This window comes from Macaca thibetana, chromosome 13 (assembly GCF_024542745.1).
Source record: "Macaca thibetana thibetana isolate TM-01 chromosome 13, ASM2454274v1, whole genome shotgun sequence".
Lineage (NCBI taxonomy): Eukaryota > Metazoa > Chordata > Mammalia > Primates > Cercopithecidae > Macaca > Macaca thibetana.
In genome coordinates, this window is record NC_065590.1 from 97,608,908 (window position 1) to 97,622,210 (window position 13,303).

Genomic DNA, 13,303 nt, shown 5'->3' on the forward strand with positions numbered 1-13,303 from the left:
CTAGTGCTGTAGTGCTATCTCCATATTATAGAATTAAGTTTCATGAAAGTCACTCACCATTAAGTGAGCTGGGACCTCATTCCAGGTCTTCTGAGTTGTATGACATGATTCTCAGGTTATTTCAAAGAACCTTAACAGGTAAATATGGCTTAGTAACGTAATCAGCAAAAAATGAAAAATTTGGTATTAGGAGTGTTCAGGGGTCCCATGAGTCAATATTGTTTTTGACTCTAGGCAGGTTTTTAGGTGGAAAGAACTTGTACCATCTAACGTGGAATAGTAATTGCTGGGACACGGGAGTCCAGTCTCCCTCCGCTCCCCTGAACTCAAGAGTATATATGTATTTTTGGAGACAGGGTCTTGCTTTGCTGCTCAGGCTGGAGTGCAGTGATGTGATCATGGCTCACTGCAGCCTCAACCTCCTGGGCTCAAGCGATCTTTCCAGCCTCAGGTCCCTGAGTAGCTGGGACTACAGGCACGTGCCAGCATACCTGGCTAATTTTTGTGGTTTTTGTAGAGATGGGTGTCTCATCTTGTTGTCTAGGCTGGTTTTGAACTCCTAGGCTCAAGCAATCCTCCCACCTCGGCCTCACAAAGTATTGGGATTACAGGCATGAGCGGCTATACCAGGCCCTGAACTCAAGAATTTTATCCATACAGCCATTTCTTTCTTGGGGAAGAATCTTACTAGCCAAGAGCTCTGTTAGAATCTGGGTGGCCAACTAGCTTACGTGACTTTTCTTTTTTGAGCTGGAGTCTCACTCTTGTTGCCCAGGCTAGAGAGCAATGGTATAGTCTCGCCCTACTTCAACCTCTGCCTCCCGGGTTCAGGTAATTCTCCTGCCTCAGCCTCCCAAGTAGCTGGAATTACAGGTGCCTGCCACCACGCCTGGCTAATTTTTGTATTTTTAAGTAGAGATAGGGTTTCACCATGTTTGCCAGGCTGGTCTCAAACTCCTGACCTCAGGTGATCCACCCGCCTTGGCCTCCCAAAGTGTTGGGATTACAGGCATGAGCCACCGTGCCCGGCCCTATGTGACTTTTAATAGACCAGAAATGTAGATGCTATCATACAATACTAGCACTTCTTCCTCGGCCTTGGCTTTCTCATCTAGACAGCTGGAGATGAGATGATCTCTAAGGACGACCCTCCCAGTTTTTTTTAGATTGAAAAAGACATGTGAGCAAAACTAGCCCAGTAGTTTGTGTTTCCTTTCCTCGAGTAGCATAACTTTTCTACATAATCTAAGGTGGAATCTTAGGACAACAGAACTCTGGATGTTGACCCCTTTGGCACTCAAGCTGCCAAGGCCCCTCCTGATCTGGGAATTCTGGAAGGTTCCAGTGCACTCAGGGTTTCAGAGGAAGACTAGAAGCCTAGGGTCCAGATTTACTTAGGCTCTCAGAGCCTCCAAAGGTGACTAGTGACTCAGCATCCACGTGGTGGTATGACTTCCCCACTGGTGACTAATTTCCCTATTGCAGATGTGTAATAAATGTGTAGGTCATTGGAAGGATTGGTATGGATTAATATTTAGGGGAAGAGGAAAAAGTTGGCACTTGGGTTAGTAATTCTTGGTTCTTTTCTATGTTGCTTTGTCCAAGTAGCCTAAACCTAACAGCTAGGAATAGAGGAAACCGGTGGAGCTGTGAGTCTTCCTGTTTGTCCAAAGAGCTTTCCGCACACTGGATCCTTCCTTCCCCTGAGTACTTAAAATATCAGTCCCATCAAAGCTTTCTCTCTGGATCCCAGCACAGCAATGACATGGCCTTTCATGTGCCCTGCTGAACAAGCTCTTTACAAAAGAGTAGTGCAAGGTCACAGAAAAATTTAAAAAGACCAGTGCCTGTCTACCCCTCTTCACCAGTATCTGTGTGGAACCTGAATTTAGCCATACCTTTCCTCACCCTAACCTCTGGCCACCACTGACCTGTCACTGTAGTCTTGCCTTTTTTTGTGGGGGGTGGGGTGGGGTGAGACAGTCTCCCTCTGTCCTCCAGACTGGAGTGCAGTGATGTGACCTCTGCCTCCCGGGTTCAAGCGATTCTCATGCCTCAGCTTCCCGAATAGCTGGGATTATAGGCGCCCTCCACCATGCCCAGCTAATTTTTGTATTTTTAGTAGAGACAGGGTTTTGCCATGTTGGCTAGGCTGGTCTCAAACTCCTAAACTCAGGTGATCCGCCTGCCTCGGCCTCCCAAAGTGATGGGATTACAGGTGTAAGCCACCGTGCCCGGCCCAAGTCTTGCCTTTTTGAGATACCAAACAGATGGACTTATGTAGTATGTAACCTTCAGAGACCAGCTTCCTTCCCTCAAACACCTCTGAGAGTCACCCACATTGCTGTGCATGTCAGTCCGTTCTCTTTATTGCCGAATAGTATCCCATTCCATGGACACACCAGTTTCCCTATTCATCCACGGAAGGACACTGGGGTGCTTCCAGCAGGTAGGAATGCTGCTGCTGTCAACAGTCACACCCAGGTTCTGGGTGAACCTAGTTTTCATTTCTCTGGGGCAGATAACTCAGGAGAGGACTGCCAGGTCCTCCCTAAGTCTATGTGTGACTGCATAAGAAACCAGCTGTCTCCTGAGTGGGTGCACCATTCTATGGGACCTGCTTTTTACCTTTTATATTTGTGCTTTCAGGCTTTAAAACAAAGTAGCTTAATTAGAACTACATATCTCCCACCGTTTTATTAGCCAATACTGTATTTAAATTCATTGTTTTACCTATTAACAAGTTTTAGCTTTCTGCCATTCTCTATATGAAAGAAGAACTTGGCCTCGATGTTCATAAATATGAACCATGTTTTGCTCATTTACACCACTGTGTACTAACTCCTAGCCAAGGAGCCTGGCTGAATAAGCTGCTGGGCTTGTGACCGTCCTGAAACCTCCATTCCTCCCCTCCCCCAAGCCTTTTTGTTTTCATTGGCTTAAAGGAATGACTGTCTTAGCTAAGCAGAGCCTTTCTAGGGAAAGCTGCTGCACACACACCTGGTTTACTTCTGTGTGATCCTATTTAGCCCGAGAGGACTGAGCAAGCCACCATACCTGGCTGTCCTGCATCAGGGTCCACAGGTCAAGTACGTCAGTCCCACAGTCTTGGGCCACTTGTAAACACGCATTGGCATATTCACCAACAACAGAGTTCAGGCGATTTAGTTTGCAACCTATTGAAGAGAAGAAATTGAGGTGGCAGTTGATAAACCCAAGTGCTGGCCCTTGTGTAAGTTCTACTGCACTCATCTAGACAGTTTCGAAATGCCATTAAATATTGACCTCACTTGGGCCAGCCCCAGGGTTTAGGGTATATGTTGATGAGCCTTGCAGGTTACTGGTGTGCTGCTCTACCCAGCAGAGGACAAGGTACAGTTGGAAGGAGCCGCCTTTAGTGGTAACCAGAGCCTTCGGAAGCGCCAGGGAGGATGTTCGAGAGGACACCTTGAACAGAGGCACAGAGGCAGAAAAGGCCCAGGAGGGCTGGGCTGCTTGGAGAGTGCCGGCTGCAGGAGCTGGGCTGGGGGCGGGTAAGGTCTGCACTGGTAAGAAATGCCAGGCCATGGAAGCTGAATGCTATGCTGACACCGCTGGCTTGTTACATGAAACAGCTGCACCGCAGCACAGCAAAATCATTTGTAGGCCTCAGACAGAGATCTACATTTTGATGCCTACAATTTTTACTAAATAGCTGTGTGCCTGAACAGCTTGCTTAACCGTCCTGAAGCTTTCTGCATCCTTATAATGACAGTGCCTACCTAGTTGCAGGAATATTGACAGGATTAAGAGACTAAACTCCAGCAAAGCAACTAGCACAGAGCTACTGAGTGTATCTAACAAGCGCAGGCTGCCTCATCCTCCCAGGGAGCCGCACCAGGGAAGGCTGGAGTGCAGTATCTGGGGATTGTGCTAGGTTGGTTTGGAGGGTGGGGCTGGGGCTAGGGGAGAAGGCTCAGGAGGCTGCAAACAGGACAGTGAGGGCTGGCAGGAGGTGGACTACAGAATGGTATTAAAGAGAAAGCATGAGGTTATGGGCAACTAGAGGCGGGCCACAGGAAGACCTAAGCTGGCCCAGGATCTACGTCACCGAGATCTGTTCACCGGCTTTCATACTTGGGATCAATTGTTTATAAAATTCACCTAGATTATAACTAGCTACCCCATCCCTACAAAAAAAATTAAAAAATTAGCTAAGCATGGTGGCACATGCCTGTGGTTCTAGCTACTTGGGAGGCTGAGGCAAGATGATCACCTGAGCCTAGAGGTCGAGGCTGCAGTGAGCTTGGAGCAAGCCACTGCACTATAGCCTGGGTGACAGAGCAAGACAGTCTCAAAAAATAACCAGCTGAATCTCTAGCGGACCAGTTATCGAGACCCCTCCTCTACCTGCTTTGCCCATCGCTGACCTTTTAAAAAGTCTGCATTGGGCTACATTCAAGGCTAGAAAGGGGAAATGAAATTAAACATTCAGAACTTCATATATACTATTTTCCTGGGAAACAGTAGACAAAAAGTCTGAACAACTTCTGTGGACCGTGTTATGTAACATTTTTCCCTTCTGTTAAAGCCAAGACGACACTGCCCCCCAATCGGTTATGGCTGCAGGCCCAGAAGCAAGCTGGGGGTCTGCAGTTGTCTCCAGTGGAGCTCTGTGGGCCTTAAACGCCTCCCCTGCAGAACACTCTGGTATTTCACAACAATAGAGCCCGTCTGCCCTGATGTGATGCCCAGAGCCTACTGTCACCATGTCCCACAGGCTGGGGTTTCTCCCCAAGTTTGTCTGTGCCTCCAGTGTGTGGCACCCCTTGACATATGCTGTTTGTGACTTGAGAATGCATTGTATCCTCCTCTAAGGATGACAGGCCCTTTGAGAGCAAGCGACATAGCTACAACCCAACTGAACTGTAAACTTGTGTAACAGTAAGGACTTAGCTCTGAAGTCACACTTCCTGGATTTGATTCCGGGTTCTGTTACTGGCTGTGTGATCTTGGGCAGGTTCTGTCTTAGCCTCTCCAAGACTCAATTTCTCCACTGGTAAAGTAGGGACAGTAACAGTCTTCCATAAAGCTGTGGGATGCGTGCTATAGTGTGTATAAGAAACATCTGGTGTGCTGAAAATGGGCCCAGAAATCTACCTAAAAATAATAGTTAACTTTGAGTCAGACCATACTTTGAGAAATAGCTGTTCTGTGTTACAAAGCCAATAATTTGTCCTAGAATGTTGAGTTCTGGGTAGCTTAGAAAACTTCCAGGCCAGGCGTGGTGATGGCTCACGCCTGTAATCCCAGAACTTTGGGAGGCTGAGGCAGGCAGATAACCGGAGGAGTTCGAGACCAGCCTGGCCAACATGGTGAAACCCGTCTCTACTAAAAATGCAAAAATTAGCCAGGTGTGGTGGTGCACACCCGTGATCCCAGCTACTCAGGAGGCTGAGGCAGAATTTGCTTGAGCCCAGGAGGCTAAGGTTGCAGTGAGCCGAGATCATGCCACTGCACTCCAGCTGACAGAGCAAGACTGTCTCCAAAAAAAAAAAAAAGATCTTCCATAATGCACATTTTCAACATTAACATTCAGCTGACCCTTGAACAACACAGGTTTGAACCGTGAAGGTCCACTTATGTGCAGAGGTTTTTCAATCAAAGGTGGATGGGAAACACAGCACTTGAGGGATGTGAGACCCAAGTATATGGAAAGCTGGCGACTCCTATCCGATCATTCCTATCCCAGCTTCACGTGTGCCAGGAAAAGCCCCAGGTGTGGACTTGCAAGTCAAGGCACATCAGCCCCCAGGCCCAGCCCCCACAGAGCACCACAGCTCTGCACAGTTGTCAGTGGCCTTCATGTGCACCTTGGAGCCTGGCAACTGTAAAGGTCAGCAGATGCCAGGCTCCCAGTTCCCTCCTGACCATCCAAAGCCAGAATCCCTTTTCTATGTCAAAAAAGGTCTCAGGTATGACATATTGGAAGCTATACTTTTATTAATTTTGGATGATTGAAAACAGACTGAAATGGACATACTGAGCCCATAAGAAACAGAAGCCCCAGGCAGGAAACCACTGTTTTATCAGAGTTCTTCCCTCAGCATTGCTATCCAGATCTGCTGAGACTGGCTGTGGTTTGTTTACCTTGTATGATGCACTCTTTTTCCCAGGCTGTTTCACAAAGTGGGGTCGGCGTGATGAGAATGACTCGATTCTCAGGGATGTCCACAGACTTCAGGTACTGCACCATGCTCTTTAAATTCGCAGCATACTCCTCCAGGGGAATGTGCTGCTTGGGATTCTCATCTGCTCAAGAGAAACAGGAGTACTCAACCATGCATATTTATTATAAGTGACCATTCAGGTGAACACACTTCTGCAAATGCCTGTTATTCATGATGTCACTGGGGGATTGTTTAACACCAAGAACACAGAAGGTTTTCTCCTTAATGAATTAAAATGTATAGTTCTTCATAAAACAAGACTTCAAAGGCTCTAACTAGGGGCACTGTAAGTACTCTTGTCTTTTCATCACTAGTATCCAGATGGTTATTAATTACGTTGAATTTGTAAAGAAATTAAAGATCCCAGCCTGTTGAGTGAGACGGCCTAGGTTCAAATCCTGGCTTTGTCACTCCTCGCCACAGAACCACGGATACTTAGCCTTTCTGTACCTCATTGGTAAAATGGAAGATGGTAATAGGGTCTCCCCTCCTAGGACTGAAAATCAAAATAGCTAAGAGTTCACAGCACTGAGAGCAGGTGCCTTCACAAAGCAAGCACTCAGTCTAAACAAATGGCACCTATGACTACTACTACTATTACTGCAAAGGAGTATTTTCTAGACAGGCTCTCACTGAAGTATTACAAGGGTCATTGTATACCATTTGCTAACCACATGTAAGTACAGTATCAAGAAGAAAAAAATCACCAATGATCCTACCACCCAGAAAACCACTGTTGGCATTTGGATGTATATCTTTCCAGTCCTTTCATGAAGAAATGAACACTTTTACAAAAATGAGTTTGCACTGAAGATTATATTCACACTGAAGACTTTATATTTTGCTTTTCTCTACAGATTGTTTTAGAGACAGGTTCTCGCTCTGTCACCCAGGCTGGAGTGTAGTGTGATCACAGCTCACTGTAACCTGGAACTCCTGGGCCCAAGCAACCCTCCCCTCCCAGCTCAGCTTCCTAAGCTGGGACTAGCCGGGACGAGCATGCATCACCACACTTGGCAAACTTTGTTGCTGTTGAGACAGAGTCTCACTCTGTTGCCCAGGCTGGTCTCAAACTCCTGGCCTGGCCTCCCACTGTTGGGATTACAGGCATGAGCCACCATGCCTGGCTCACATAACATATTATGAGCTTTTCTGTGTCCCTAAATAGTCCTCAAAAAAATGGTATTTAGTTGTAGGGTGACCACACGATGTTCGTTTCCTTACTGTACAGCTTCTAATCTGCTGTTATAAATAGCAATACACGGCCAGGTGCGGTGGCTCACGTCTGAAATCCTAGCACTTTGGGAGGCCGAGGCAGGTGGATCACCTGAGGTCAGGAGTTCGAGACCAGCCTGGCCAACATGGCAAAACCCTGTCTCTACTAAAAATACAAAAATTAGCCAGGCGTGCTGGCAAGCACCTATAATCCCAGCTACTCGGGAGGCTGAAGCAGGAGAATCATTTGAACCTGGGAGGTGGAGGTTACAGTGAGCCGAGATCTTATCACTTCATTCCAGCCTAGGCAAAAGAGCGAAACTTTCTCAAAAAAAAAAAAAAAAAAAAAAAAAAAAGGCAATACACAGAAATCTCTGCACATACATCTGGCTGCGTATCTGAATATTTCCTTAGGCTGAATTTCTACACGTGGGCAGTCCCTTGGCGCATACCGCCTCACAGCTTTCCAGAGGATTACAAACTATTCTCTCACCAGGAACGTAAGAGTTCCAATCTTATTTCATGCCTGTCAGCTGTATGTATTACTGCTTCATATTGCTTTACTCCTATGAGTCAAAAATCAAAATACCTTGTTTTAATTGACATTTTTTAAGTTTTCACACATTTTCAAATATGTATTTGCTGTTAAATTTCTCCTTTTATCTGTTCCTGTCCTTTGCCTATACTTTCTATTGGAGTTAGTATTTTTCTTATTGATCTCTACACTAAAGACATTACTCTCGTCTGCCACATTTTTTGGATATTTTCCTTAACACACATCATTTTCTTTTTCAGTTTTTTCCTAGCCTAAGCTATTTTAAGTTTATTTCGTAAACCTGTTTTTCCTCTGTGGCTTCTTCCACTGCTCTTAGGAAATGTTTTTCCTAAATTTGATAAGAACGCATCTTTTTAAAAAATTCTGTTTTGAATTTTCTTACAGTTTTTGGTACAAGATAGAAAGTGAAGATTAATTTCTTCCCAAATAGAATGGTTACCGTGCAGGGTCTCCCGATGCCTGTAATCTAGATAATCTTTCTCGCAGGCAGCAAGAATTCCTCTTACTGCAGCTGTGTTCCTTCATGTCCAGCCTCAACGCAGATGCCTCCCAGCGTGCCTGTGAACAGCAGACCACACCACTTCTGTGGCACAAGTAGGGGCACAAAAGAAATTTCTGGAAGATGACTACCTCACTTCCCAAAACAAAGGCTGGTTTTTCTTGTTTATAGAATGCAGAAGGCTTTTTTCAAGAGTAGAAAGGGAAGAAAGGCCTCTTACACAGCTAGCTTTCCTCTAGTCACAGCAGCAATTCTTCAGCAATCAAGCAGAGACCATCTCCTTTTCCAAACCCACACTCAACCACTGCCCAGGATTCAAGCCTAACTGAGGTCAGGGTGGCTGCTCCCCTGAGACACCCTCCCCCTAAGACACTCCACCAGCCGCATCAGTGTGATGCAACCACAACGTATCCTTAAGCTTTCTGCTGCCACATGCATCAACTAAAGAGAAAAACATTACAAACCTAGCATAGCACTAACAGACTAGAAAATATTTAAGTGTTTGCAAGATTAGGACTGCCAGCAACCGAGGCATGTAGAAACCAGGTCGAGAATAAAATCCACCAGTGTTAAAGCCAGGAATACATATAAACTCAAGGAACTCATAAGCTTGGCAAAACTGTATCTATTGGGAGAAAGTAAACAGTTGAAAAAAGTATATTAAATGTAAGTTTGCTGTAACATAAAAATGATTAAAAGTGAGCTAGAAGAACATAAAAAATGCTTTTACCTTTTAATGCACTGTCATTGGCCCCAAAGAAAATTGTAACTGCTACTGGGATGTCCAAGCTATTTCCTTTCCTGATTAATCTTGGAAGGATAATTTTGGCCCATCTGGTATTGTAACCTGAGAATCCACGATTCAGAACATCACATTTTCTGAAACGAAAAATTTTAAAAGATGAATTGTGGGCAAGAAGTGTTTATGGTCCCAGTAACCAGCCTTTAGTGAGGGTGTGCTCTCTGGGATTCTGAGCCCGTCACATGTCTCTAAGCCACCCCCAGGTTTCACTTTGATAGGAGCAAGAACATAGTTGAAGCATGCTAATCTTAAGCCTTTCAAAGATATACGTAAATATGCCATACTCCTCCATGAGAGGAGTAATTTTATATAAAGGGGCTGTGATGAAGTCTACAGCCTATTTTACTTCAAGCATGGTATAGTGGGGTGCTTTTAAAATGGAGTTCACAAAAGATAATCTCAGCAAGTATCTCAGGTAAAGTCACTAATATCCTGGAACTTAGTTTATATTTAAATAGTCTATAGAATATTTGAGATTTCTGGTTTTGATTAGTTTTAGTATTCATTGTGTTTCAACTTAAACCGGTTCATTAGTAGGCTTTTTGTTTCCTTCTTAAAAATAGTTGGATTCACGGTACTGTAGGTGTAATGGGGGGGGAGGGAAAAGCCGGGTTGTCTGGATTTATTCTTGGCTCCATCTGTGACTAGGTGTGACCCTGGGCGTGCTGTGAGCCTTCCTCACATGTCAAGTGAGGAGAACAGTTAAGGAACAGGAAGTAGGTTTAAAACCCCTCAGAGAATACCAGTCACATAAGAGGGACCCTTGTTTTCTTAGTCTTGGTAAAATGATGATTTGGGATTTGCTTCAGAATAATCCAGCATAATCCATAGGAGGAGGGATGGATGGGCTCATTTCACTCTTTGCTTCTGTAGATATTTAAAGTTGTCCATAAAGTTTTCTTAAAATGACTCCTGGGGTTCAATTTACGATTAGTAAATCAATATGGTTCATCTTGGTGTATTCACATTCCTATATGTGCATAACCAAGCAGAGAAGCTGGAGCACTAGTGGAGAACTGCAGGCCACCGCATTAGGCAGTGGGCTCCAAAGCAGCACAAGGGGACACTTTTTATGACACTACTCAAAGTTCTCAGGCGACATTTACAAACTGGAGAACATTAACCAAAACTCAGCCTGCCTTCAAAGTGAGATTGCTTTTGTCTGTAATGATACAATGGTGACAAGCCATTTTACAGAGTGAAATCACTATACGTTAAAATGAAGTGCTGGGCTGGGTGTGGGGGCAAATGCCTGTAGGTCCCAGCTACTCAGGAGGCTGAGGTGATGGTGGCTTTAGCCCCAGAGGTGAAGGCTGCAGTGAGGCCTGATCACAATGCTGCACTCCGGCCTGCGGAGTTGTCGGGCGTCTGAGCCCAAGCTAAGCCATCATAACCCCTGTGACCTGCACGTATACATCGAGGTGGCCTGGAGCAACCGTTAAACCACAAAAGGAATGAAACAGCTAGTTCCTGCCTTAACTGATGACATTCCACCATTGTGATTTGTTCCTGCCCCACCCTTATCAATCGACCTTGTGACATTCCTCCCCTGGACAGTGAGTCTCAGGAGCTCCCCACAGAGCACCTCGTGACCCCCTCCCCTAACAACAGATAACCACCTTTAACTGTAATTTTCCACTACCTCCCCAAATCCTACAAAACTGCCCCAGCCCATCTCCCTTTGCTCTTTTCAGACTCAGCCCACTTGCACCCAAGTGAATAAACAGCCTTGTTGCTCACACAAAGCCTGTTTGGTGGTCTCTTCACATGGACGCGTGTAACAAGAGTGAAACCCCGTCACAAACAAAAACCATCAAAACCCAAAATAAAGTGCGGCAGAATTGTGACAAGGTGAGTCTCAGTCATGGCAGCACTTCAAAAAAAAAAAAAAAAAAAGGCAAAGTAGCTTCCTACCAGTGTGGCGTGGCAGTAAAGCCGCAAGCTCTGCGATCACAGCAGCTGGACTTAGATCTGTCTGCCGTTGACTAGCAAAGAGGCACTGGCCATTTACTTGATTTGTCTGAATCTGCCCAGCCATCAGAGCTCAACCCTAAAATATCTAATTGGTCAGACTGAGTGAAGACTAAATTTTTTCAGTTCCTTCTCCTATATATGATTAGGGAAGGCAAGCAAAATTAACAAAGGAGAAATGTTCTGTTCAGAACTATCCATCCGTAAGATGGATCCCTAAGACATTTTCCATCTGCAAGTACTCAAGTATCGGAAACCACTCTCACCTGACCAGCTTGTCAGCCAGCGATGCTCCCCATCCACCCTGCTGGAAGGAAAACTGGAGGAAGAAAAGCCCATTATTACTTATGACTGTAACGGGGCATCTCAGCAAGGGCAGCTCTGATTGGCCAACTTCTGTTTTCTCCGCACTCCCTTCTTGGCTTTGATTGCCTCACTGTGAGGTCATTTTGGGGATTACAGGTAAGTACACCTGGCAGCACTTTAGCAGAGGGGGATTTTTCTCTATCAAAAGCTAAACAGCCTGTAATCCCAGCACTTTGGGAGGCCGAGGCGGGCGGATCACATGAGGTCTGGAGTTCGAGAGCAGCCTGCTCAACATGGCGAAACGCCGTCTCTACTAAGAATACAAAAATTAGCCCGGTGTGGTGGTGCACGTCTATAATCCCAGCTACGCGGGAGGCTGAGGCAGGAGAAACGCCTGAATCCGGGAGGCAGAGGTTGCAGTGAGCCGAGATCGCGCTACTGCGCTCTCCCTGGGCGATAGAGCGCGACTCTGTCTCAAAAAAACCCGGGGGGGAAAAAAAGCCAAACAGAAATCTAAGTTCAGGAAATAAAGTCAAAGGTCAGTGAGGAAACTGAAGGCCATGCCGCCTCACTGCTGTGCAGGTTACCGGGCTGAGGATCAACACTTTTTCATACACATTCCCATGGAATTCGGGAAGCCCCGACTGCCCCATATGCCTAAAACTAATGTTACCAGTTAGGGGCGTACACAGAAAACCTGGTGAAGCAAGTCCTAAGAGGACGACACACGCAGGAATGGACTTTCTACTCCCTCCCCGAAGTAAGAACCTGCATTTAGAAGACCGTTCCCTTCACGGGAGGTGAGAGGATCTTGGATGAAGGGATGGTCCTTTTCTACCTAATTCCTGAAGGCATTTTACTTCCAAGGTCAACCCCTAACGGCCCCACCTGTGCCCGCAGGGAGTGCGGCGAGCGGGTTCACGGCGCCTCCGCCCGGAGCCGACCGCGGGGCCTCTTGGGACACAGCGCGCGGTCGCCCTGAGTCGCTCACCGGGACCCGGAGGGGAATGGCCGCTGCCCAGGAGGGCGCTGAAGGGACGACCGCGCATCTCGACCCGGTGGGAGGCGGCGAGGGGCGGGCAGCGCGGCCGGGTCCCCTCGCGTCTGTGCCGGGAGCCCTCAGGCGGCCACCAGGGGACCCGTCGCTCCTCCGGGGTCGCCACGGGCGTGGCCAGGCCTCCGGCCCAGCCGTCTCAGGGGCCGAAAAGGACGGCGGGGAGCCTCGGCAGCGACCCCGCAGGGAGGCCGGGGCGGAAGGCCGAGCCTCGGGGCGGCGGTACCTGGGTGATGGAGTCCCCGAAGAGCAACAAGCGAGGCCAGAGCAGGGCGCTCCCGCAGCCCGCGGCCTCGCACAGCGCCATGGAGCCGCCGGTCGGGGCGGGGCGGAGCCGCCAGCCGGGAGAGGCGCCTGCGCAGTGGCCGCCCGTGGGTTCCAGGGGCAGGGCTCGTCCGGCACCCAAGCGGTCACTTTGGTGAGGCACAAAGGTCGTTGCCTCTCGGACACCGGAGTCCGTTTGCAAGAAGCTCGGCCTCCGCGCTTGTTCACTCACAGCAAGGCTGCCCCCAGGGAATCCGAAACCCGCGTCCCGCCGCGTGGTTCCCAGAAGAAAAGCGGTTCTGGGCCGCCCTAAGCGCACCCTGCGCTCCGCGAGTGCAGGTGCGTTCGGCAAAGGGCAGGAGTGTGTCCGCAGGACGCGCGGCGGGAACCACAGCTGGCCCTCGGTGGGGCGGAGGGCTGCTCCAGG

The 13,303-nt window shown here is 47.6% G+C and overlaps 1 protein-coding gene across 2 annotated transcripts in view; it reads right to left on the bottom strand.

Moving 5' to 3' along the window:
* The window catches only part of IAH1 (isoamyl acetate hydrolyzing esterase 1 (putative)), a 359,243-nt gene that overhangs the window by 809 nt on the left and 345,131 nt on the right, over window positions 1–13,303 (bottom strand). The window contains exons 2-6 of one of the 2 annotated variants that reach the window (XM_050753952.1): window positions 12,839–12,936; window positions 11,519–11,571; window positions 9,210–9,358; window positions 6,130–6,291; window positions 3,058–3,176 (exon numbers count right to left, since the gene is read on the bottom strand). In XM_050753952.1, coding sequence (XP_050609909.1) covers window positions 3,058–3,176; window positions 6,130–6,291; window positions 9,210–9,358; window positions 11,519–11,571; window positions 12,839–12,919 — 564 coding nt within the window. In that variant the 5' untranslated portion in view covers window positions 12,920–12,936. Of the gene's footprint in view, window positions 1–3,057; window positions 3,177–6,129; window positions 6,292–8,419; window positions 8,539–9,209; window positions 9,359–11,518; window positions 11,572–12,838; window positions 12,937–13,303 lie in introns of those variants that run through there. The other variant, XM_050753953.1, reaches the window with a different exon arrangement.